Here is a 24,448-nt window from a genome sequence, read left to right on the forward strand (position 1 = left end):
CTGTGACTCTGGGCAAGCTGCATAATCTCTCTCTGTGTGGGTCTCCTGATCTGTAAAATGCAATTCATTCATATTCATGTTGCTCACAATGATGCCATTAGGCTTAACTGATGTTTGCAAAGCAGTTCATGGCCTTTGTGAGAGAAGTGCTATAGAAATTCCAAAATATAAGGCTAAATATCTACATTTTAGAATGGAAACCATGGGATCTGCATCTCTAACAGTCCCTTTTCGTGTATTCTTTGCATAATGTTATCCTTCTCTTTCTTCCATTCCCCTATCACCAACTCCTTTAGACTCGGGAAATAAGCCCAGAAGAGATAGATTTAAAGAATGAACCTTGGTATAAATTCTTTTCGGAATTGGAGTTTGGGAAACCGGTAAGTTTGATAGTTGCGATGACCAATGAAGTCAACCTGCCCTTTTTTTTTTTTTTTTTTTTTTTAAATGATTGTCACATCTCTTTGCTAGGCCCTAAACCTGGAACAGCTGCCTTATTCATTTAAAAATGTGATTGTTCATAATATCATCCCGGTACTGATGTAAAGCAGCCGTTCTGTGACCACTTTAAGTATTTTGAAACCATTTACAAACACTCCCCACCTTCCAGCCATATGTATCAACAAGGCAATTTTTTTTTCACACATCATAGTTCAAGCTGCATTTTTGTTGTTAACATCAGAAGTAATGCCCTGTTCTCATTATTGAAAGTCCCTATTCAAAGCCTTTATTCTCCCTCTGCCTAACAAGATCCAGGATGGCTGATAGGTAGCTTTAAGTCAAGGAGAATCATTCCTTTATTCCTGGCCTTGGCTTGTAAACTGTAGGTCGGTAATTTCCAGCTATCCATAAACAGATCATGACCCTGTTTCCTGCTCATTTCCTTATACATGTAGCTGTCCACTGCCTAAATAGAGTGCATCAGTCTGTGTTGAATAGCCCTTGCCATTCCCTGAAACCAAAGAAGTCTGAGAACAGTGTGCTTTCTTTTCAAATGGAGCTGTGTTGCTATGTGTAGGGGGGAAAAAAAAAAAGCCTTGATTTCCCATTCTGGAAAAAGATGAAGGAAAGCTTAATTATTCCATAGGACAAAGGACATTTTGATGGAGGGAATACATCAGTGGTCATGGCTACTGGAAAAAATGTGACTTTAAAGCATTTTATGGCCTGGTTCTTACTGATAAAACACTGCTGACTTCATTATCGAATACTGTTTGATAAGCTACTCTTACTGCACCAGAGGGTCAGTATCAACCTCTTGCATCTATTCAGGTATAGTGGTTGTTTCTCCTTTCTCCTTGAGGTCAGTTGTCAAATGCCCATGCACACCATTTTTGAGTGCTGCTGAGATTTCCCTGCATGTACAACAAAACAGAAATACATCTTAAGGTTTAGTACTGGCTTCAAAAGCAACTGCACATAGACACCAGAGAGCAGGTTTTCTTTAAATCTAGTCTTTGTTCTCACAGAGGCAACAGAATTCCTCTGCACAGAATGTAGCTGCGTGAGGTTGGGTGCCCGGTCTGACCGTATCATAGAAATAGTGTAATTTTTGCTGAAAAACAAACATGTACAGTGGCTGGGTAGTCCATTCTGTCATAGAAAACTATGTTTTATAGCTATGGACCTTCCATCCTAAGCTAAAGAAGGAGCTTCAACAGTGTTTGAGATGAGACCCCCTAACTTTTAGGCAGTAGAAGTCAGATAAATCCCACCTCACTGAGGCTTTTAAGTGATGTCAGTCTAAGAAACCCTTCACAAGTTGTCATGGTTTAAGATTTCCACAAAGCAAGAAGAAACCTGCTTCTCTTTTCTACCGTGTAATTAATAGCCATATGCTCTTGGAATGAATGAAGGTTTGTCATCTCTATGATCCTTCGAGTTAGTGTAAGTTAATGGAAAAAAGTGTCAGAGAAAGGAGAACATTTATGCCCTTGGGCCTTTCTAGAAGTGAGGGTATATCTGTTCCTTAGAAGTGTGTGTTTGTGCTTTTAGTCATGCAGCCTTGGCCTTACTTAGAAGAGGGCATTTCAGGCTACAGCAGCAATCCATCTCTCGTTCAGCAGAGCATCTGTTCTGGTGACAAGTTCCCCACCTTGCTCAGGGCACTGTTGCTAAGGGCTGCTTTCGTACAGCTTGTGTTGAAATGATATCCCATGTCAACTTACTCTAGCTCCAAAGCCATGCAACTATGCTCCCTGATCAACTACGCCAACCCATGAATGTGATACTATGTACGTAGTGCTTTGGCATTACATCAGGCACTTGAGTTGAGGATGTCATTTCAGACTTTTACAGCTACCTGCTCTGGAACATGACAGAAATTCAGCAAAGCTCCCTGTGAGCTTCGTTACCTGAGCCAAAAGAGCATGGTTTATGTAGCTTTGCTTACTCAGGTCACAAGAGGACCAGATTTTTGTGACCAGCTAGTGGCTAAGCCCCATGCCTAATCAGAGCGTTTTAATGGACGTTTACCAGCACCTGGGATTTTCAAAGATTCTCTGTTTGTCCCAGCTTTTTTTTCCAATGCTGGAGATAATGTGTACTTATACAGGATAATTTCCACTGGCTTTCTGACTTTATTTGCAGCTATATGACATGGGCAGGAAAATCCTTGGTAAAAGGAAGCACAGGATTCTTGTTGAACCTGTGGGTGTTGCACTCCAAACACATCAATGACCAGGATGGGGCTTTCCCCATTGAGGAAAGAGCATGCACTTCCTAAGGCAGCTGAAGCGACACTTTGCTGGACCAGCATCCCAGATGCATTTCTAGGCCAGTCCGTGGACAGGCACGTGCCCTGCAGACAGGTAGACCAATCTCTGCAGCATGGATGTTTTTTCAGTGTGCTGCTGAGACTGAGTCCCCACGCAGTCTGTCCTTCCTTCCTCCTGACCTGTGGCTCCACAGCTCCATGGAGCCCATCCACAAAACTTGACATTCGGTCAGTCTAGAGCTCAGTTGTCTTCCATTGTGATTGTGGGCTCACACACATGGGCACTTTCTCCCAGCCCTTCCTGAGACAGCTCTAAGTAACCTCTTTGTTATAAATGGAGAAGCAGGGGGACTGGAAAAAGGGGTGCATGTCCTGCCTTCTCACCTCCTTGCCTCCAGTTCCTCCCTTCACATCTCAAAACTAACTCTTTGCAGCACCATCTACCTACCTGCAGCTGCTGATCTGATGGATAAGAAATAGGTATTTATGGTGTTTGCAATCCACATAGTGGCTGTCCAAATATAGAAGTGGGCTGGATTCAAACTACCGATCCAGGCAGTCTAGAAACCAGAAGGAATTTACACCAAGACCCAAGTGCTGTAGCTCAGTCTCGCCTTTGATAAACTGACACTAGGAGGTTCCCTGTCAGTGACTCAGAGACAATCTAGTCACAGAAGTCAGTATGGACATGTAGGATGATGCTAAGCTTGCCAACCAACAGAGGTTATTTTTGTTTGGAAACAGAGCAAATGTATTCTGATTTCACAAAGTAAGAATAAAGTCTCTTTGAGCATATCAGTGAGAGGTGCATATCTGGTGAAATGAGGATATTAGCGTGGCATTATTTGGATAGGAGTGTCAGGACAAACGTCTTTCAATAATCCTCCTGGATATTTACATGTGCATCCAAACAGGAAAATCCTATTTTGAAATTGGTGCCTTCACCTATAGGATGAATTTTAAATAACAAGGTCCCAAACTTCCATGTTTCCCACTCTCTCCACCAACCCCCCCCACAAACAAGCCCCCAAACCAGTGAAATAATAACAACTCTGCATTCTCATTGCCCCACAATGCCACCACTGGAAATTCAGCCATTTGTTCACATGGTATGTATTCATAGTCTGGCGGGGGTGGGAAAGATTCTCCCTTTTCTTTATCAAAGGCCCTTGTTTTACCCTTTCCTTTTGAAAAGAAGAATGAGCAAAACAAATGCTTTTTATGACTGTGTGGTTTTTTCCCCGTGTTGCTTTGTTTTTGTGTTAAGAATGCTTTAACCACCAGCTGTGGGCTCCCTCTAGAGAGTCCATAATCCCTTAGAGCACCTTGCAAAAATAGAAATTTCCTCAAACACTACTGAAAACGCCCCCTCCCAGACTGCATGTATGCTCCTTTTGCCTCTCATGATCTCTTGATATTTGTGCTATAGCAGATTTATCCCTCTTTCAATCTCTCTTTCTCTGTTGTGGTTTTTTTTTTTTAATTTCTTTTCAGTGTTGATGCAAATCCCCTATTGTATTCCCCCTCTGTTCTAATCCAGTTTCCATATTCTCTGTGATGTCTTTCCTTATCTTCATTTCCTCATTTCCTTCCTCTGCTTTCCATCAGCCTCCAAAAAAGATTTGGGATTATACTCCTGGAGATTGCTCTATCCTTACTAGAGAGGATAGAAAGGTAATTGTGTCTCACATACGTTGTACTACAGCATCTAGCGCGTATGTATGTGTGTACGTGGTTTTCTTTTTCATTTTTTTTTGGTAGCATTGCTTGGGTTTTGTGTGCTTGTGAGTGATTTTTTTAATTGGGTTTGAGCTCATTAGCCTAACAATTAAGTAGCTAGTAAATTGATTTAATAAGCAATTCTTAAAACATAATCAGCCATAATTTAGAGTGGTGGTTTTGCTATCTTGACTTGCAATGATAATTATACTAACAGCATATTGCATATTGTTACAGTATTTTTTTTTTTTTTTTTACAGGTGGGTTTTATAACTTTATGGTTTGTAGAATTAGATTCTAGCAGGCCTGTGCATCTCTTAATTTTGAATGTTAAATGCCTAAAACTATTTCCTCTGTAATGATTGAAACATGATTAATTACTAGTGAATTTCTGTGTATTGTCCATACCATCTTTGTCTTTTTTCAATTAAAAAGGCTCGCCTTTTTTTTTTTTTTCAAAATTAACATTCCTTTGGTTTCCCCTAACCCTAAGCATTATTTTCCCATTCTTCTTCTCCTTCTTTAACCAGACTGATCTAGAAAAAGACCTCTACCTCTACCAGACTGAGTTAGAGGCAGATTTAGAAAAAATGGAGAAGCTTTATAAAGCGCCACATAAAAAGCCACAGAAGGTATTTCCTATTCTTTTCATGCTGCCAATCCCTGTTTCCAAACTCTCTTGCTCTAATCTGTTCACTGCTGGATGATTATTAAATGAGGTTGGGATAAATAATGGTTCTGACCATTCTGACTGCATGGCTTGCTGTGTCGCTGTCAGAAATAATAGAACGTGATGCTGAGAATCCGGCTTGAAATCCATTTCAGATGCAGTGATTTCCTCTCTCCCCTGTTCCCTTTCAGCTGCCCCCCACCCCCACCCCCGTCCTCCTTTAGGGTTTTGAGTTCAGTGTCTGCAAAAAAACCCTCTCTATTTTTCACATGAATAGGCAGCAGCAATCAGCTTAAAATTCTTGGTTGGGTCACGTCATCATCTCGTGCCTTTCAAGCGTGTTGCCATCTACGTTCCCCTCATACAAGCCCTGCTCTCTGCTAGGAGCTCACGCCTACCCAAGATTTGGATATTCCCAAGAGATTTTACACAATTTTCCTCATGCTGCACCTTGCCATGGCATTCTAGGGCAGGTCAGCTGCTGCTGCTGTTTCGAGGGTCTGCAGGACTTGAACCATGAAATGATAGATTAATTTGGTAACACGCCATTTTTTCTATTTTTTTCTGTTGTTGATTTTTTTTTTTTGAAGCTGCGGCATTTCACCAGGACTTGAAAAGGCTGCTTTTTCAAACCCAAGATTTGCTTTTTCTTCCTACATGGGAATCCTCAGATAGATGAGGGGACGCCAAATAGAGCATTTCTTCTAGAATTGCCTTTAATTTTTTAAATAATGTGCCTAGGAAGTGTTAGGTGGATTTAAAGCAAACGGATAAGAACTGGCTTTTGCTATTGAACCTGTGCAGCTGGCATTGCTTCTCTTAAGTAAGGAAACGGAACTGAAATGTTGCTTTTCTTGTTAGTGCTTTGATATTTTTTGAACGCTGAGGAATGTATTGTGCTGCAGAAATGTAATATACCTTTAAAGCAAAGGCGGGCAGTGACCGGTTGGGGGAAAAGCTTGGGGAAATAATTATGAGCATGTGTCTCCTGGTCATGGCCCAGCTGGTTATCTCTTCTTGCTTTTGGCTTTATTCACAATGACTCATTTGCAGACAAAAGAATAGGCGCTGCAAAAAGGCATGGGCTGTGCTAAAAACCTGTCACTGCCCTGAAGGAAGTCAGGAAAATTGTCGCTTTTCTGCAAAGACATTGACAGCTTAAATTGCATTTAGACTTAAACCTCAATGTCTCCTAAAAGCTAATATTCAAGCAATAGATGTAAAATTACTTAAGCAAGCCTTTTTCTTTCTCCTCACATGTAAGTGTGTATCAATGACTCCTTTGTTTGGACTTTTGCAGAACACAGCAGGTGTTACTCCTCTGGAAACTTCCACAGACCATTCTTCCTAGTAAGTTTTCCAATTGCTTTTTGATGTCTCTTTTACCATTGGAGGGCATGTAGGACAGGGTTTAGGGCATTGGAAGTGGGTTGGCTTTATTTTTTGGTGATGGATATAGACAAATGCATACACCATGAGAATTATACACGTGCTTTAGATGAGTCCAGGTACAATATCTGCTATTTGATCTTGAATGAATTTTGAAGTGATTACATGAGTGATTGCATTGTCTAGGTAAGAATTGCAGATTGTGCTATGCAGTGACTTAAAAAAAAAGGAAGAACAGACCTTTAACTCCATCTTGATGAAGTTTGCAAATTGACCGTAACTTCATACAAGTAACTTTATTGTGTGGAATAAATGAAGTTTGTTTCTGTTACACATGTATGATAGATTGGCTTCCGTTAGATATTCCCAGTTATGAGCACCAGATCAAAAGGATGCTGTTGATGGAAGGCAATAATTTTCCAGCTTCCAGGAAGGGAACAGTGGTAGCAGTAACGATATTTCTCAAAGATCTTATGTGGCACTGCTTTCTCTGGAGGAATATGTGATAAACAGTGTACTCTGTCTAAATGAGTTGTACATGGAGCTGGTTTGTTTTAAAAGAGGAACACAAAAAAAAAAAACCAAAATCCAGAGCAAGATGGTGAGCTGTACTGAGTTACTTGAGCTGTGGAGCCAGCTCCTATTGCAAACCTGCTGCTCCTTGTAATTGGACTGAGTGCTTAATGTTGTCCACAGGGACAGTGATCCCCTCTGTGTGGATGGTTTGTTAGGAAAGGCATGTTCTTCTCCAGATGCCCGTTAATACCACATGTGTTCACCACCCCTCGGGGTCTGCCTTAGAGGTCTCCTGTACTTCTTTCAACTCAGTTCCCTTCTGCCTGTGTTCATTCTGCTGGGAAACTTGCACACTGCTGCGTTTTGTTGGTTGCTCCTGTGACTGTTTACTTTTGTTTTGGTAGGGAGAGAGCAATAAAATAAATGGAAATCTCAGAGATTAGTATAAAAGAATAGCTTATATTTGCCAAAGACTGGTAAGGTTTCTGCCCACAGCAGCACTGTCTGTGTCCTTTCTGACACCACCCAAAGCATGCAGGAGCGCCAGCATCTGAGCCAGTGGAGGGGAAGCAATCTGGGTAGGCTGGGAATGGGACAAAACAGTGAGGCCCAGTGGAGTCATACATTCTTCCCTGCCCTGCCTTTAGAGAGCAGGGAGAAAAGTTACCTGGAGTTTATTGTCTTTTTTGCAGTGTCGCTCCTCCCTCTGTTCACCTGATTCTGATCTTGCAGACTGCCTTGGCCCCCACAGTACTGCTTGCTGGCCCTAATGAGAGAGCAACTGGTAAAGAGACTCTGCCAAATGCCTCCTCTCTCACCCCGAGGTGTATTCCCAAAGGAGGATCATTTTAACCCTTTGTTTTTTAACAACTAGGCTAAAATGCCTTTACCTCCCAGGTGAGGAACTTCAAGGCAGTCATTATTCTCTGCAGCAACTGGCAGGGCTTCCTCAGGAACCTGACAAAGAGAGACACTGGGATAACCCCCAGAAGACACACAGCTCTGTAGCTGTGGTTCTGTTTGAACATTGCCTAGGTTGAAAAAGTGACCATGTTCCCTTTCTCTTTTGTGGTGCTTTTCATGAGCTTTTACTCCAGAAAGTAATTGATGGGACCACATATGACCTAGTTTTCCTTGTCCGGAAACTAAAATCATCTTTGTGATCCAGACGTTGTGTAATTCCACCTCCATAGCCAGTCCTCTGATGTGTTTGAAAGCTTTCTCTTTACCCCATAAGTACAGTGTCTATCCAAAATAAACAGATGCATGTACAAATTTATCCACAACAAGCAGGCGTAACCACAAGCATTTCCACACCCACATAAATTTGAATCAGTCCTGGACATCAGGATGTAAACCAGCTTTCAGAATGTTTCCATGAATTTGCAAATGCCCTATTTTTTTTTATTTTTTCAGACTTTCCAGGAATCATGCTTTGGCCCCAGAATAGCTTTGTGTGAGACTGCATCTTATTCTGAAGAGCCTGGTTGAGCACAAGAACTGATATCAGATGAGCTTAGCTTTTAGGAGAACATTGTCTGCCTGATTTGCTCAGCAAGTCTTTTGTACCTGGAAAGGCCTTTTATACCATGGCATTGGCGGTTATTTTTTTAGAGAGAAAACAGTGAAATCTAGAAATCAGATGTGGAGGCATACTCGTGCTTAGATTCATGACTGAAGAAAGGGATTTGTAATAAATGTCCAGTTTTTAAAGGCCTAAGAAATTCAAATTGTATGCATTTTAACATCATTTTGTTTATATATCTGCATGATAGACCTCAAGTCCAGGATTTTTTATACCCTGTAGCGGAAGCCTGAGGCAAAGCTGAGCAGAACTGTGCACACCTGGGAACATCTTTGGCATTTAAAACAGTAGTGTCTATAGCCCTGTACCATTACTTCTCTGCATGGTCCCTCACTGATGGGCTTGAGAAATTGCTCTGGGAGTCTTGAACTACAGTGTTAACTGGGAGGCTGAACTGGTTGAGATGAACTCCTGAGCAGCTGTGCTTTGTAACCAGAGGACAGACGTGGCTAGTGTTTAAGGAGAGATGACTGGGAGCTGGAAGATATTTGTGCTACTTCCAGTTAGCCACTGAATTTCTTTGTGTCTGCAAAGAAATCATGCATCTGCTCTGTGACTCTGTTGCCTCATCTGTAAAATAAAGGAGGAGTGCTTTCCTGCCACCTGTTTTCTAGGCGGCTGAGCTGGGAGAGTTCCCTCAGGTGGGGAATGCTATGGTAGTGCCAAACCTAGAACATTATCTCAATGTATTCATAACCTCTTCATTCACCACCCGTTCTTCATACACAGGCTATTCTGGGCTCACAAGTGTGGTTTTCTCTTACTTTGCATGAAGCTCTCAGCAAACAGAAGTGACCCACTGGTGTCTCTTCCCCTTTTTTGTGTTTTCCAGCTCCACGTATTCACCCAACTACCATGCAGTGAAGAGGGAGTCAGAACCAGCACTGGGGGACCCTGCTGGCTTGGAGAATGAAAGGCAGATTTACAAGAGTGTGCTGGAAGGTGGAGATATCCCCTTCCAGGGGCTGAGTGGTCTCAAGCGACCTTCTAGCTCTGCTTCCACAAAAGGTAGGTGGTCAGGGCACTAACCTCTTCTCCATTCTGCAGAGTGTCAAAAGCCAGGTGATATGGGGCAAACTGCCACAGGGTTTAGAGTCTTATTCAAGCCAGTTGAGGTTTCCTCTGTCCTTCCTCTTTGCCATCCCCAGTTTTCCCTCCTTTTTTTCTCTCAGCCCACACTGGCCAATGTTTTTCATGACCCCTTAATCTGATCCAGGTTCCTCTTGCCAATAGGGACCAGCTCCCTCCATCTAGCACCTCAGCCACACCCCACACCCTCATGTTCTTCCTCGAGGCTGCTCAGGCTGGCCTTGCTATCTATCCGCTCCCACTGCCTTGCCATGCTAGAGCCCTTCCTTGCCTTTTCTGCTCTTCCTGCTGTGGTATCTCAGCAGGCCACACCATCTCTGCTGGCCTGGCTACCCTGATGTAGCTGGCACCCCGTGCGCTCCACAGCCTCCTGCCTGTGAGGGGTGTGCAGAGAATGCACAGGACACTGTGAACCAGCAATGCCCTGTGGGCTCCGAGAAAGTGAGGCAGCAGAGATGGCTGCATCTCCTCCCCTTTCCTCCCCGCATCGTGGGCTCTCTAGAAGATTAGGGCAAGGAAGAGCCTGACTCCCATCAGGGAGTTGTACTGGGGAATGCATCTCTGAGCCAACTTCAACCTAAAAATGGCTTGAGATGGGGAGAGGACTGGGGAAGGAATGTGTTCGGTTTCTGAACTGCTCTCCCTAAAAATAGTACATCACACCAAAAAGGTCTCTCTCTGTCTCTGTCTTCCAGCTGTTTTCCAGCATTATGTCAGGCCTGTAGGGCAGGGAGTCAAACTGGATCTGGACAAAAAAATCTGTTCAAACAGTTATTGTTCCCCAAACTGCAATTGAACCCAAATGGTTATTTTGACATTTGAGTTTGAACTCAAATTGGAAACAGACCTAAAAACTACAGTCTAAGCTGAACCCAGACTGGATCTGACTTTAAAAAACAATAATGTCCTGATCTGACTCCTTGATTTTTAAAGCAAACATGGCCAACCACATTGTCTGAAGGACACTCAGCTTATTCCTGGTATGGGGAATCTCTAAGCAGGCAGCTCTTGGGCAAGGCCAGCAGATGTGGCCTGCTTGTGCTACCACAGTCAGCCACAGATTGTCTTCTCCCTCCCAGGAATAAACTGTTTGGCAAGCAGTGTGGTGAGATGATAGCAGGTGTGATTACAGGCTTGGTATTAAGCCATATTTGCAATGTTAGTGCCTCTGCATTCTTGCTGACACCCTGATGCTGCCCAGAGTTCAGCTACCCTTTTCCATAGTGCTGCAGCTTCCCTGGAAGCTGATGATGCTTAGCACTTTTTAGGAGGGTACCTTCAAAGTGCTCTAGATCTGCTTCTGGCCAAGCCTCTCATTTTAGAGATATTAGCAACACTTCACCTGCTCCTGTAAGCGCGGCTTGTTGTGCAGTTTCTTCCTGCTTTTCCTTTTTTGGAACTTTGTTTCTTTAAAGTGCATTTTATGAAATCCAAGCATGTTCCTTCTCCTTTCTCAATAGCTTTCTAGCACTTAAGCTAACAGGTTGTATTTATTTTATTCTGCATGCTTACCAGTGGATCGTAAAGGTGGGAATGCTCATATGACTGCACCCTCTTCAGTTAATAGCCGAAACTTTAACGCTAGTCATACCGGTATGTTAGGTCACGCATGTAAACATAAGAAGCCCTTATCAGCTGCAAAAGCCTGCATTACTGAAATCCTCCCTTCTAAATTCAAACCCAAACTAGCAGCTCCAGCTGCTCTTGTGCAGGACAAGAAGGGTATCTTGCTGTCTCATGAGAAAGCTCAAAGCTGCGAAAACCTTCGTAGCTCCATTGCCTTGTTCGATAATAAAAAAGCTTTCATGGTAGACATAGGGGAAAGCATAGAAAACATGTTGATGAAGTCGAAGCAGGAGTATGCCATCAAATCCGGCAGTACCATGAGCCTGCAGGAGTATGGCACCAACTCTAGGAAAGGCTACCTGTTCCCTACCTCCAGGAAGAGTGGGATGGAGTTTACAGTGCTGTATAAAGACATGCATCAGATCAACCGGTCCAGGATCCATTTGGGCACAGTCTCCTCCTGCAGCGTCAGGGATATTGCATCTCAGTTTGAGAATGAAGCAACGGACAGGATGGAGCACAACCTTAGTCGAGAGGATTCAGAGCAGATCCCCAAACACACCGTTTCCTCCCGTATCAGTGCCTTTGAGCAGCTGATCCAGAGATCCCGATCAATGCCCTCGCTTGACTTTTCCACTGGACAAACCAAATTCACTGCTTCTCTGCAGTCTAAAACTTGTCTGAGTTCTGCCTACTCTGCAGAGTTTCTTCTGGATTTGCCAAAAGCACACCAAGAAGAAAAGGATGCTGCCAGCTTGGCAGATAAATCCTCCCACTCCTGCAGTAATGTGGAGGACACGGCTTCGGATGTCAGTGATGCCATCCCTATGGACACGCTTTCAGCTTGCACGGATGAGATAGATCTCCTCTCAAATGCATCCAATGACAGCGGCAGCAGCAGCAGCAACCTCAATGGGCCTCAGAAGCATAAAATCAACAGATGCAAAGGCGCGTGCCCAGCTTCCTACACCAGGTTCACTACCATCCGAAGGCATGAGCAGCAGCAGGCCTCCAGGAACCCTGATTCCAAAGGGGACATCTGTGGGGACAGACACATGCTCCCCAGAAACGTCTACCTAATGAGCCCGCTTCCCTTCCGATTGAAAAAGCCCTTCCAACACAAATCCTGCAGGACTCCACCCCCTGACTGCCCAGGAAGCCTGGCAGTGCCCAGCCCTGAGAACCCAGATGACCCCATACAGCTCCAGGGGAGCATAGGAGACAAGAGTCACCACTCCCAGCACCAACTGTGCTCCAGAAGCAGGCCTCTAGCCCCCAGGCGCCTGTCTTCCTTTGACATTGTGGAGAGGCTTAGCTACTTCCCCACCATGGGATCTAGCCGAGATAGCTTCATGGGCCGGGCTGGCACTCCTGACTCCTTAAACAATGGGAACCCTGTTCCATATGCTCTCTGTCACAGCCTGGACACAAACAACAACCCGCAAAGTGAACTTGGGACGTACCTAGGAGGTGGCTTTTTGTGTTCTTTACTAGTGTCCCTTCATCTGTCTTCTTGCTTTCCTTTCTCCTCCGCTTTTCTTCCACAACCCTTGCATTTTTACTCCCTGCCTTTGCATCCCCTGACTCTCTCTTTTTTTTTTTTTCCCCCTAGTGTGTCTAACGTCCTTTGCGTGTCTTGCTGAGCATTTTTGTTCAGGACTTGTTAACAGCTGCACTTCTGAGAAACGATTTCCACTGCCTTTCTAATCACATCGGGTTCAGTTTGTCTCTCAAGCAACTCCAGGGATGCAAGAATCTCAACATGAGATATATCTAGTCCTGTATCATTTGCACACATGGGAATATAAAACAAACCCAGATGATTTGCTTTAAGGAGCAGTTTCTCAAGGTCTAGTTGTGTGTGCGTGCGTGTGTGTGTGTATTAAACTTTTCTCAACAGTAAAATGCCAAATCATACTTTGATGGCAGTGAATCTTTTCTTCACAAAGTCCTTCTATGTCTTTACTCTTTCCTGTACCGTTATTTTCTCCTTGTTTTGGGATCTTTGTTCACAAGTACAGCCCAAAAGGGAAAAAAAATTAAATGGATAAATTATCAACATCTAATTGGCAATGTGGTCAATGGCAATTGAGAATCCTTACTGTCATAATGGAAACAAATTTTTTAAAAATATCTATTTTTTTCCTTTCTGGTTATGCTAGATAAGCCCATCTGTATTTTAACTTCCTTATGTTGTTTCGAAGTAGATTCAGAATCACCAAGGCATTTTGCACCAGTTGATTACATGGAAACTCCAGAAGAAATTATCCGCAGACGGCATGACGATAAAGAGGTAATGCCCTCCTTTATGGCCCAGTAACAGTTTGCAGCCCCACATACAAGAAATATAGCATTCAGCCATACATAAGGACAGCTTGTATGTCCATGGCTATGTATATTGGAAGTTAGAGGAACAAACTGGAACTAGTATGTTTTAATTTTAATACTACCTCTGCCACTGATTTAACATATAATGTGTAGTCCAGTTTAGCTTTTGTTTAAAATGAACCTGATAGTTCTTATCAATTGCATAAAATGATACATGGGGGCTTTAAAGAATGTAAAAAGGTTGGAGATGTATGTGAGAGTGGTACAACACCCCAGTACTCGCAGATAAAGATGAAATGGTTATTCTGTAAGTGAGTTAAGGTTTTATTGTTCTCCAAGCAAGCCACTTGAGTCGGTATTAATCAAACTGGTGAGAAACAGTGTTTTTCTTGTGGGGGTCCTCAGGTTTTGAACAGCAAACGTAAGATATTTTAAGCTATCAGAAAGTGTGAAGTTTTCCCCCCAGTGCAAACTAGAATTCTTTATGGTGTGTCAAGTTGTTGATGACAGAATGTACCAGTCCTTTTTGAAATGGCTGGGCAACACTGGGACAAGCTGAAATAGTAGGAGAGCCACATAGACTTTTCAGCACTGACTGTATTCAAGCTGAGTTAAAAAAAGAAGTTAGATTTTTAGTGTTAACTTTCTGAGTTACAATAATGTTTATGTGTGCTTTGAAATATGGTGAAACCTGCTCTTAATTCCTATGTGAAAAATATATTTTTGCAGTCTTCTCCTGTGAAACAGTTAATAATCCCCCCACTTCCAAAATCCAGCACGAAAACTCGTGTAAGAGCAAAACTCTGAATTCACTAAGACCTGGTGGATTCAAATGAGTTAGCACAGAGCTGAACTCTTCAGCCTACAGTCAGCCCCAAAAGGTCGAAGAATCTTTCTGCCCAGGTACTCAAGAATGCACATTTCCATTACTGTGCCAGAGGCTTCAGAAGTCCAAAATAATTCTTTGGGCTTTATTTACTTTATTTTACGAAGTGTATTACATGAGCCCAAAGGAAGTATGGGAGAACCTGATACCTGAAGGTGGTTAAGTGCTCTCCCAAGCTCCTTGCAAAGCTCGGGATTTTGGTGCCTCGGAACTGCCTGTGGGGCTGATGTAGGTCTCTTGGAAGTCAATGAGAGAAACTCAGTGTTGGTGAAAGGGGGTTTGAATCAGCCCTCTGCATTATCAGCAGTCTTCTTAGAAGCTCCCAGGACCTGCCCAAAACTTAGAAAAACTCATTGACTTCCATCAACTTTGGATAGATCCTCTGTATGAGCTGGATTTCAGTTATACCATAGTGGTGATGTACTTTCTGTGCTTGCAAAACAAAAGGGTATTGTGTAGTTATTAGAATCAGTATTTTATTTTGAACTGTAAAATCCCAGCTATTTGCTGGGACCTCAGAAATTTTATTTAAGTCACATTTATGGCAGCTTTTGAATGCCTTTAACTAGATGATTTACTGCCCATTTTATGCAATTTTATGGCAGAAACTTTTAGAGGACCAGAGACGGCTTAAACGTGAGCAAGAAGAAGCTGATATTGCAGCTAGAAGGCACACAGGGGTCATTCCAACGCACCATCAGTTTATCACTAATGAGCGATTTGGGGACCTCCTAAATGTAGACGATACAGCAAAGAGGAAATCTGGGTCAGAGGTCTGTTTTAGTTACCTCAGTCTGCTGCTTGACCCAAAGCAATATTTGCCTCTCACAATGTTGTGCTTTAGGCCGACATTAGCTCTTCAGAGAATGTCGTTTGTTATTTTTTTCCACCTTCCCCTTTCCCATTCTGGCTTCATTTAGATCTGCTTTGACTCTTGTGCCTGGTAAATTAATTGGTATCTCTATCAAGCTGCATATGTTAAAGCATGCCTGCTGAGAATTGCTGGTGCACACCTGTGATGCATGCCTTTAAATAGCAGCTACTTTTAGTGAATCAAAGGCATTCTATATCTTTTGCATCATATTGCTACATTGTCTTCTTGTCTGTGCCTTATGCTTAGAAACTTCATGTCTTGTTGATCCTGGCCATGTGACTGTCTCATAGTTTTTTTTAGAAATGGATTGTTTCTTCTCCTCTTGAAAGATGCTTAATGTCCTTTAGAAACAATTGGAAAAAGTCTCAGCATGTTTCACTGCCTACAACGTGGTCGGTCTTTCTGAAAGAGACAAAGGAGGAGGTAGACAGTTTTCCCATGAGCCCAGGGCACTTTTCCCAAGGGCTGGATGCTAGTCCAGGTGTCCTGGCCAAATGCCTTTTCCTGCCTTAGGGATTGCTGCCAGGGCTCTGGACAGCAGCTCTGTTTCCCCAGAGGTGCTGCACTGCTGCGGTGCATGAAGCGGTAACCACGTGGATGGAGTACCCTTGTCTGCCCTTTATATGTAGTTTCAAATGGTCTGGTGCCACATGAATATGACTGCTTCTTATTTTATGCTCTGTTACTGAAATGACTTTAAAATTGTCTGAATATTTTGTGGCCATTAGAAAACCAGCCAAGTAAATCAAGCTTTAAAGCCTAGGCCTGCTGTCAACGTCCTCTTTGGCTTTATAGCCACTGAAGACATTTTTTTAGACACATGCTTAATTTATTCATATTTCCTCCTCACCTTTGTCTCTTTCCTACCAGTTTATACGGAGTACATGGGTCCCATTGCAGGATTCAGCAGGGTCAGGTAATAATCAATAAGACCCACATCACATAAAATCCTACTGTTTTTTTCCCAGCTATTAAATTTTGCTTTTCTGTTCACGTGTCAAGGGAAATTTGGTCCTAGAGCCCCAGTAACTGTAGTTACTGGAGCAGCTTTCATTCACCAATGTTTGCCACATTTAAAAGTTTACTGCTGTTAAATCAATTTTCTGTAGAGCTCTTAATTACTGTTATACTAGAAGTTGGCACTTTTTGCCCTGGTGGGAGAGACCCATCCAGCATATTTGGACTGAAGTACCAGCTGCACACAAGCTTGTAGCAGAATACCTGCATTCAATTTCTTCCCCAGACTAATGTTAGCTATAGAAGAGTTTGGATGCTTTTCCTCAGAAGAGGGTTGAAAACCTAATTATTATTTTAATGTGCTGATTTTTTTTGATCTCTAGATGAGACCTGCTAGAGCCAAGTTTGACTTTAAAGCACAGACGCTAAAGTGAGTACAGCTTGTTACTACTGCCTTGAGTGTTCTTCCTCTGCTTTTTCCCCTAGGATGCAGCATTTATGAAATGTCGTGCAATTGGATTCATGTTTTGTGAGTGTTTTTCCAGGAGCTCAAAGCAAAGGTGTCCATAGTAAGGCAGGGAAAAGTAATATGAATCTTGCAAGTCGTAGCCTCTAAAGGACTTTTAGGAAAATGTATTCTTTCTCAGTGCATCTGTATCCCATGTGATTCTTAGGGCAAACCTGCATTCTTTAGTCTAACAAGCGAGTGCTCTGCTCTGAGGGTGGGTGGAGCGCTCTGGCTGATGTTCCTCCTCGCATCTTGTAAGCAGGACGGCTGTGTGAGACCTTTCGGCAGCAGCTCTGTCACTGCCTTTGTGCTGGAGAAGGATGTGATTCCCCTGCCTAACACCCCTGGTTGTGCTCCAATTTCGGAGCTGGAAGAACTGTGTTGGTCAGTAGCTTACTGTGTAAATCTGCCATACAGATGGTCAGAACATAGATATACAGAACAGCAGCATCCTTTTCACTATGCTAAGCATAACCCAAAGTCTGCAAGAGACTTAAATAGATGCCTAGCTTTAAGCATGTAGGTGGGCCCTTGACTCAAGATTTTCCTGATTTGGGACTTACAAGGGTACAGAGTGGTCACTGCTCCCCTGGCATCTGTGGATACACCAGTGGATGTTTCTGGTGGCATTGTTGTACCTCTGAGCCCTGTTGCGGTCGCTCAGGTGAATCACACAGCACTACTTGTTCTTTTTGGGGAACACTGCTGTGAAGAGGCCTGGAAGGCCTTTCCCTCTGCCTGAGCCTGGGGAAGCTCTCATTTTAACATTGCTGAGGAGGGAAGAAAGAAGAAACAAATTCAGTGAAGGACCTGCTTTTTTTTTTTTTTCCAGGTGCTAATATCTTGGGAATATTTTGTTATATGTTCTATAGGTGATGATTTGTAATGATTTACACAGCATCTCCCCAGCACCTGTAATAAAACTGAGGCAGATGTAAGGTGTAACTGTTGTGTCCCTTGAGCAGAACATAACAGGGTGCCAGACAAAAGTAAAGGAGAGCTTGTGAAAATCATGTTAGGAAAGGCTGGGTTGGTTGTTGTCCTGTGGGGACGCAAGTAGTGGGTTTATGAGCCTAATACAAGCTGCCCACAGTGGGAGTTCCCCGAGCTGCAGACATTCATAATTTTAGCACTGAAGACAGTAGATTGAAGTCCCAGTTGTTAGCCCAGGTGAGGTCAGCGGTTGCACAATCACAGGCTGACCAGAAGTGTAATTGTTGCAGAATCAATATTGGCATGTGAAGGGGTTCATCTAATCAGCAAACTAGCTTCCATTAAAATCACGTGTCTCTTTGGAAGGCACTTGTGACATGACCTGTTTCAAAACAGGCATTGAGCATTGCTCACCATATCCAACGTGGAAAGCAGCCAGTGGCATCTTTTGCTTGAGCTTGACCCCATTGCTGCTGGAGGTTGTGTGGTTAGTAGGGCCCTCATAGGCCAGCTTTTTTGACAGGATGCCCAAAGAGCAAGAGAGTCCCTGCACACCACGATATGAACAGGATAATTCTCAACATGTAGCTGTCACTTTGAGTGGAGCGTGATTTGTATCAACAGGGCTGATGCAGACCTCGGTACCTGCTGGACAGAAAAGGAACACATCTGTTCTCCAGTGAAGTTCTGATGGAGTGCTTGTGTTTCTAACAGGGAACTTCCTCTGCAAAAAGGAGATATTGTTTACATTTACAAGCAGATTGACCAGAACTGGTATGAAGGTGAACACCACGGCAGAGTTGGCATCTTCCCACGATCATACATAGAGGTAGCTGATTTCCTTGCAGGTGTTCTCTTTGCCTACTGCCTTTCTACCAGTGACCAGTTTATGGGCTTTTTGTATGTAACTCATTTGATTCTGTTTGTTGATTCTAGCTCCTCCCACCAGCTGAGAAAGCTCAGCCCAAAAAGCCATCACCATTGCAAGTATTGGAATATGGAGATGCTATTGCTAAGTTCAACTTCAATGGGGATACCCAAGTGGAAATGTCCTTCAGAAAGGTAGGACTTCTGTTCTGTTGATGAATTGAATCCACACAAATGCTGAAGTTTTTTGACACTAGTAACTTGCAGTTTCCCAATGAAAGCCCCAATAAGATGAACTCCCTATTCAGGAAGGATTCCTTCTCGTCACCCATGTTTTTACTCCATAATCATTTAGTGCATTGCAGTGAGAGTGTTGCAGGCAGGCTGAACGAAGAAGTGCCAATTGCTTCTTTAGTGCTAGCTGAGAAGATACTTTGAGCACAAGTGCTTGGAAGCCTGGCTCTGCAAGGCAAATTAGATATTTGGTGACATGTCTCCAGTCTGATCCTCTCCAGTGGAGATGCACACAGTCACATGAGAATGGTGATATAGAAAAGAAGGAAACCAGGTACACCTTCCTCCGTACTACAAGCCAAATCATTGAGCACAGGCAAGCGAGATTCTGCGGTATTGAAGTGACTGGCTAGACCTGACTGCAGAGTGAAGGGATAGGAGTGGGTTGTGTAATGGCTGTTCAGAGCAAAGTCAGCTGTATTTAGATTAAGTAGCAGCATTTCTCCATCTCAAACAGCTTTCTGTTTTGATGCTCAGATTAGATCTTGTCTGTCTTGTCTTTTAATTATACATGAAGGTGGGGCTTGCAGTTTATATTAAGGATCTGGAAGTCACTTCATTTGTCAGCAAAACAGGAGAGAGCATAGAGACACCTAGTTTAAACTGCAGACCTGTGCATACTCCCTATACACCTCATACCCCTGAGAGTCTTGTGGTCAGCCTGAAACTGCTGGTTTCCCTTTTTTTAACTGGCTTTAGCAAGTTTATCAAGGGTCTTGAAAATGTGAGTGTAACTGAGGCTGCAGACAGCCCAAGTCAGCACCAAAAGATCTGCATTTTCTCCTTCTCTGAACTGAAAAATATCATTCACACCCAGAGGTTAGGGTTAGAACCACATAACTGCGAAATGGGAGACTGAGAGCCACCAATTGTTTTACGTCGGCTGCAACAAGATTAAATAAGTAATCTGCTTTGGAACGATGAACCATGTTAAAGTCAGGACTGCATTACTATTCCTTCCCATAGGGTGAAAGGATCACGTTGATTCGACGAGTGGATGAGAATTGGTACGAAGGAAAAATCTCTGGCACCAATCGCCAAGGCATCTTCCCTGTCACTTACGTGGAGGTGCTCAAACGGCCAGTGGTCAAGAATGCCATCGACTATCCTGACCCACCAATGTCCCTCTCCCCTAACCGCAGCATGACAGCTTCACCACAGGTATTTGGACTAGATGCAGCCAGTTACAGCACCTTGCAGACCAGAGGGATGTTGCCATTGCTGTGCAAGAAGCAATAGCTGAAAAAAGCTGTAGCTAAGACTAGTGTTTTGCACAGTAAAAGCCATGTGCTCCCTGTAGTATGCTGCAACTGCAGAAAAAGGTGATGTTTCGTTTACCAGGAAGGTTAATGAATGGGTCATTAGGGGATTTGGAGACTCAGCTTTTCATCTCTCATCTGTAGCTTGAATTCAGGCCAGGTTGAAAGGGCCACAGTTCACAGCTGTCTGAATAAATTTCACTGCCAGAGATGGAATGAATTGGTGATCCAGCTCCTCCTGAGTGTGTGTTTACACTTTACAGACCTCCACTGTGAGGAATGAATTTTTCATTATGACTATTAAAAGGGCTTCATAGACTGTTACAGTCTGTAGGAGTCAATATGTTGATCCCAGTCAGCTTGAATCAAGCTGTATACTTACTCCTGAACTTACGACCACGGTTTTGGGAGACAGGGTCAGGAGAGCGGCCTGTATTATTTGGAATTGGTACTAAATGAATTCAGGTTTTGAGAGCAGGCCAGTCTGGGATCCTCCATGAATATTAGATTCACTATAAACCATACTGCAGTTCAAACCAGAAGTCAAAATGGCAGTAGGTAATTGTATGGGTATCCCAGAATGTTTGCCATGGAAAACATATCAGGGAGGCAGAGAGTCTCTAAATCCCTTTGTTTTGCTCTCATCCTGCAAATACTCATGCTTTTGAAGGTCAGCATATGTTTCTGGGTCACAGCCATGAGGTTCTGGTGCACCCCCCTCTGACACACGGGACCAAAGCAAGGTCATTCTGAGGTCAAGACTGCAAGGAACAAAAGTGGAGAACCAGGATTGGGAGGAAGGGACATACAGTACAGGACGGATGGGACAGGCTGCCATGGCTCATGCCTGGTGTCTGTCTGGGTCTTCCCTAAAAGGAGTGTTTTTATTCTTAGCCGCTGTGTAAAGAGGAAAGACTCGTTGCTTGTTTGGGGTTCCCTGTCAAAGTGGACCTCAGCTGAGCTTTTCTGTTTCAGCTTGGCACTCTCTCCATAGCTGTGACCTGTCTGCCACCAGCTCTCTGCAAGCTTCTGCCTTTGATGGAAGGGATTGTATCCACCCTTTTTTGGTTTCCTTTGCTATTCTTTTGATTCCTGCCCTGGCAAATCAATTCTCTTCCTTACTTTTTTGCCTAACTTGGCAGAGGACTGAGAAATGTTCTGATCAGTGCTAGTGTAGCTGATCTCACTGTATGTCGCTGGTGGTAATAGCTAAGGGCAGAACTCAGTCATGTGTTCTGCCTCTATAGACACAGGACCTACTTTAATCACCTAAAGACCAAATAGCCACAGCTGGCTTTTTTGATCCCTTTCTCCTCCACAGCTTCAGCAATGCAGGTTTCTTGAGGAGCAGGCATTGCTCATGCTAGAGTTGGATAAAGTCAAAATTCATTGCAGCAGTGAATTCTGACTGGGTCCACAGTGTGAGTTGCTGGGGCCTCAGCTATTACTGCCAGGCCAGTCAAATGCTGCACACTGCCATCATGGATGGTGGCTTCAACTGCTCCCTGAGGGACTTAGGGCATATGGTATGAAGTCTAAGGTCTTCCACAAGACATTTTGTGTCTGGGATCCTAGAAAAGGCTGGAGAAGGGTATTAGCAGCACAGATACAGACTGGGCTCTGTGGTTGGAGTAGCTGTGGACAGCGCGTTCTCCAACACAGTGCACCTGTCTATGGAAAACTTATGCACTATGCTTGGTGACAGATCTGCTCCTCTTCACACTCACTCTCTCTCCTTTTACTTTTGCTCGGTCTTTTTGTATTTTCCTTTATTATTTTTTTGTTCATTTCTTTCTTTTTCTCTCCTGCTTTTGTCTCCTTCAAGTCTCCCAGCTCTGAGCTGCTCCACACACCAACTCCTCCGCCTTTGCCTTTTGCGCGCCGCGCCTTATCTCCAGAGGTGCAGGCGGTCACATCTGAGTGGATTGCTCTGACCGTGGGAGTGTCTCCTAGCACCACTCCTGCCATAACTCCTCCATTGCCTCCTCCGCCTGAAGCCTCCCTCTCTCACACTGACTATCTCTCGGCTTCTGCTGCAGCCAGCCCTTCCCCCATGGTCAGCCTCCACCATTCTCATCTCTCTGGCTCCTCGACTCCCAGGTCCACTAAATCCCCATGGCCCTCTTACTCATCCAGACCTCAGTCCTCTGCTCACAGTTCCTGTCAGGCCACTCTGCAAAGCGAAGAAAAGTTTGTTGGCTCCCCTTCTCCCAGCGTGAGCTACTCTAACTCCCCTCGCTGGGCAGTGGAGAGCCCCGAAAGCGTCCTCGCAGAGCAGCGTGACACCACTGGCAGCCAAGCCTGGCTCCAAAAGACTAGAGAGGGCAGCAGCAACCCCGAGCAGGGTGCTTATGCTGTTCCCAAGATCTCTGTCGAGCGTTGCCTGAAACCATCCCAACTAGACATGCGTGTGAGCCCAGAAAAGAGACCTGTGGGTTCCTCTGAGGACAACCAGTTGTGTCAGGAGCTAATGGCTATTGTGCAGGGAGGTAAAACAGAGAAAAGAGGCATGAGGAAAGGTGATCTGGGAAAGTTTCAAAGCGGGGAAAAGAAGGTACTTCTCCTGCATGTGTGTGTGCTGCTCTGAACCCCTGATTTTAACTGGTGTGTTGAGGTTTGTGCTGCTCTGCCGGCCAGGCAGAGCCAGTGGCTGCCACGCGTCGTTTTGGTCTTAGGATCAGACCTTCCAGGGATCACCAGTGGCATTCACTGGATAGCAGATCAAAAGTTTTAGAAGAGGGCTCAGCAGCAGTGTAGTGAAAATTATTTTAGAATAGATAATAACACAGGACTGACTCAATTGGTCACGTCTAATGAGGTGATAGTCCCAGATAGCGGCTATTATCAGATGTGTCAGATGAAAGTATCACACAGGCCTCATGCCCATATATCTCACTGTGTAGAATACAGGCAATTCCTTGCTATTCAGAGATTTTCCAGTGTGCAATGGATCATCTTTGGTAGAATTTATTTGTTCCTCCTAAAGCTAAGGACTGAAAAGCCTTGTAAATGTCAGCCTGGCTCCTAGAATCACAAAAGCTGTCCCCTGTTGATCCTGGAGCCTGTGGTTTAGTGAACCTTAGTCTGGGATGTGCATGACTAAGGGAGGCCTAATTGTTATTTATGCACTAAGTAGAATTTATTACCTTTGCGTTTCCAAAAAGATGTGAAAGGGTCTAGCCACAAATGAGAATTAGACCTAGTGATATTTTTCCCCCAAGAGTTTTTACTTATAAGTAGCTGTATGTTACGAGGAGAAGGAACATGGAGGAACCTTCCAGTAGATTCTACAACATGTCTTCTGCCCCCAGTCTTTGTATAGGAGATCTGCCTTACTTTGCAGCTCTCCGTTGACTTGGGGTCCATTATGGGCTACAGCTAGCCAAAATACATTACAGCACCCCCATGCTACCTTGTATAAGAGTGGAAGTTCGGAGAACTCAAAATCATAGAATTATAAATACTGTCTTGGATGCACTGCAATAGCCTCCATGACATACCCTATATAGCCAACGTTAAATAATGAGGGGTTTCTAGAACTAGGGTTTCTAAGATGACACATTTCACACTGGTAAATCTTATGACAAATTGTTTGATTTCTGCTTGAATCATAACCAGAAGTATTATTGAAAGCTGTATAAAGACTGTGCTGTTTACCATCTGGATATATTTTTAGTAGCATTTTTTACAGGCATAAGCTGCATGTTTAAAACAGAATGAGGTGGTCAGCTCAGACAAACCAACTGGAAACTGCACTTGCCCTTGCATGGAGTTATGTTTGCTGTGTGTGCATCAAATTTACTGGATAGTAGATGCTCTTATCACTAGCAGTGATTGTGATAAGAGAGTGTGTGCCAAGCTGACCAACTTTTCTTTTCTTCAAAAGACTGCAGACTCAAAAGCATTCTCTTCATCTGCTCCTCTCTCTTCCTCTGCCCTCTCTTCCTCTACTGTCACAACACAGCCACCTCCCAGACTTACACGCAGAGTCAATAAGCCACAGGTAATCATCTTTCCCGATTACTGTTCCATTACTTACAGTTGATTCCATGCCATGCCATTGTTTTATCATATGCTTGTTTAGCCATTCATTGATTCCACAGGTGAGATATTTCTCCTGTCATTTAATTCAGAATTTTTATTAAAAAAAAAAAAAAAATCATTTAAAAATTACTTCCAGGCTGTGCAGAAGGGCAGGTATGGGCAAAATCTTCAGCTGGTGCAAATCCACATAGCTCAAGTCTGGGTTTCTGCCAGTTTGTACCAGCTGAGGGTCTGATTTTCTGTTCCTC

General features: G+C 43.7%; 1 protein-coding gene across 25 annotated transcripts in view; it reads left to right on the forward strand.

The window, feature by feature from the left end:
- Positions 1–24,448, forward strand: part of SORBS1 (sorbin and SH3 domain containing 1) — an 81,099-nt gene that overhangs the window by 45,717 nt on the left and 10,934 nt on the right. For 11 of the 25 annotated variants that reach the window (XM_087763913.1, XM_087763914.1, XM_087763918.1 and 8 more), the window contains 11 exons: positions 297–380; positions 4,325–4,390; positions 4,966–5,067; positions 6,406–6,455; positions 9,428–9,603; positions 13,458–13,543; positions 15,070–15,237; positions 16,679–16,725; positions 18,451–18,565; positions 18,673–18,798; positions 19,864–20,058. In XM_087763913.1, coding sequence (XP_087620039.1) covers positions 297–380; positions 4,325–4,390; positions 4,966–5,067; positions 6,406–6,455; positions 9,428–9,603; positions 13,458–13,543; positions 15,070–15,237; positions 16,679–16,725; positions 18,451–18,565; positions 18,673–18,798; positions 19,864–20,058 — 1,215 coding nt within the window. Of the gene's footprint in view, positions 1–296; positions 381–4,324; positions 4,391–4,965; positions 5,068–6,405; positions 6,456–9,427; positions 9,604–11,199; positions 12,721–13,454; positions 13,544–15,069; positions 15,238–16,678; positions 16,726–18,450; positions 18,566–18,672; positions 18,799–19,863; positions 20,059–21,981; positions 22,711–24,042; positions 24,160–24,448 lie in introns of all 25 variants that reach the window. The other 14 variants (XM_087763930.1, XM_087763928.1, XM_087763931.1 and 11 more) reach the window with 9 other exon arrangements.

Source organism: Nipponia nippon, unplaced genomic scaffold (genome assembly GCF_047370975.1).
Source record: "Nipponia nippon isolate SJK-2023a ecotype South Korea unplaced genomic scaffold, ASM4737097v1 scaffold_3, whole genome shotgun sequence".
Taxonomy (NCBI): Eukaryota; Metazoa; Chordata; class Aves; order Pelecaniformes; family Threskiornithidae; genus Nipponia; species Nipponia nippon.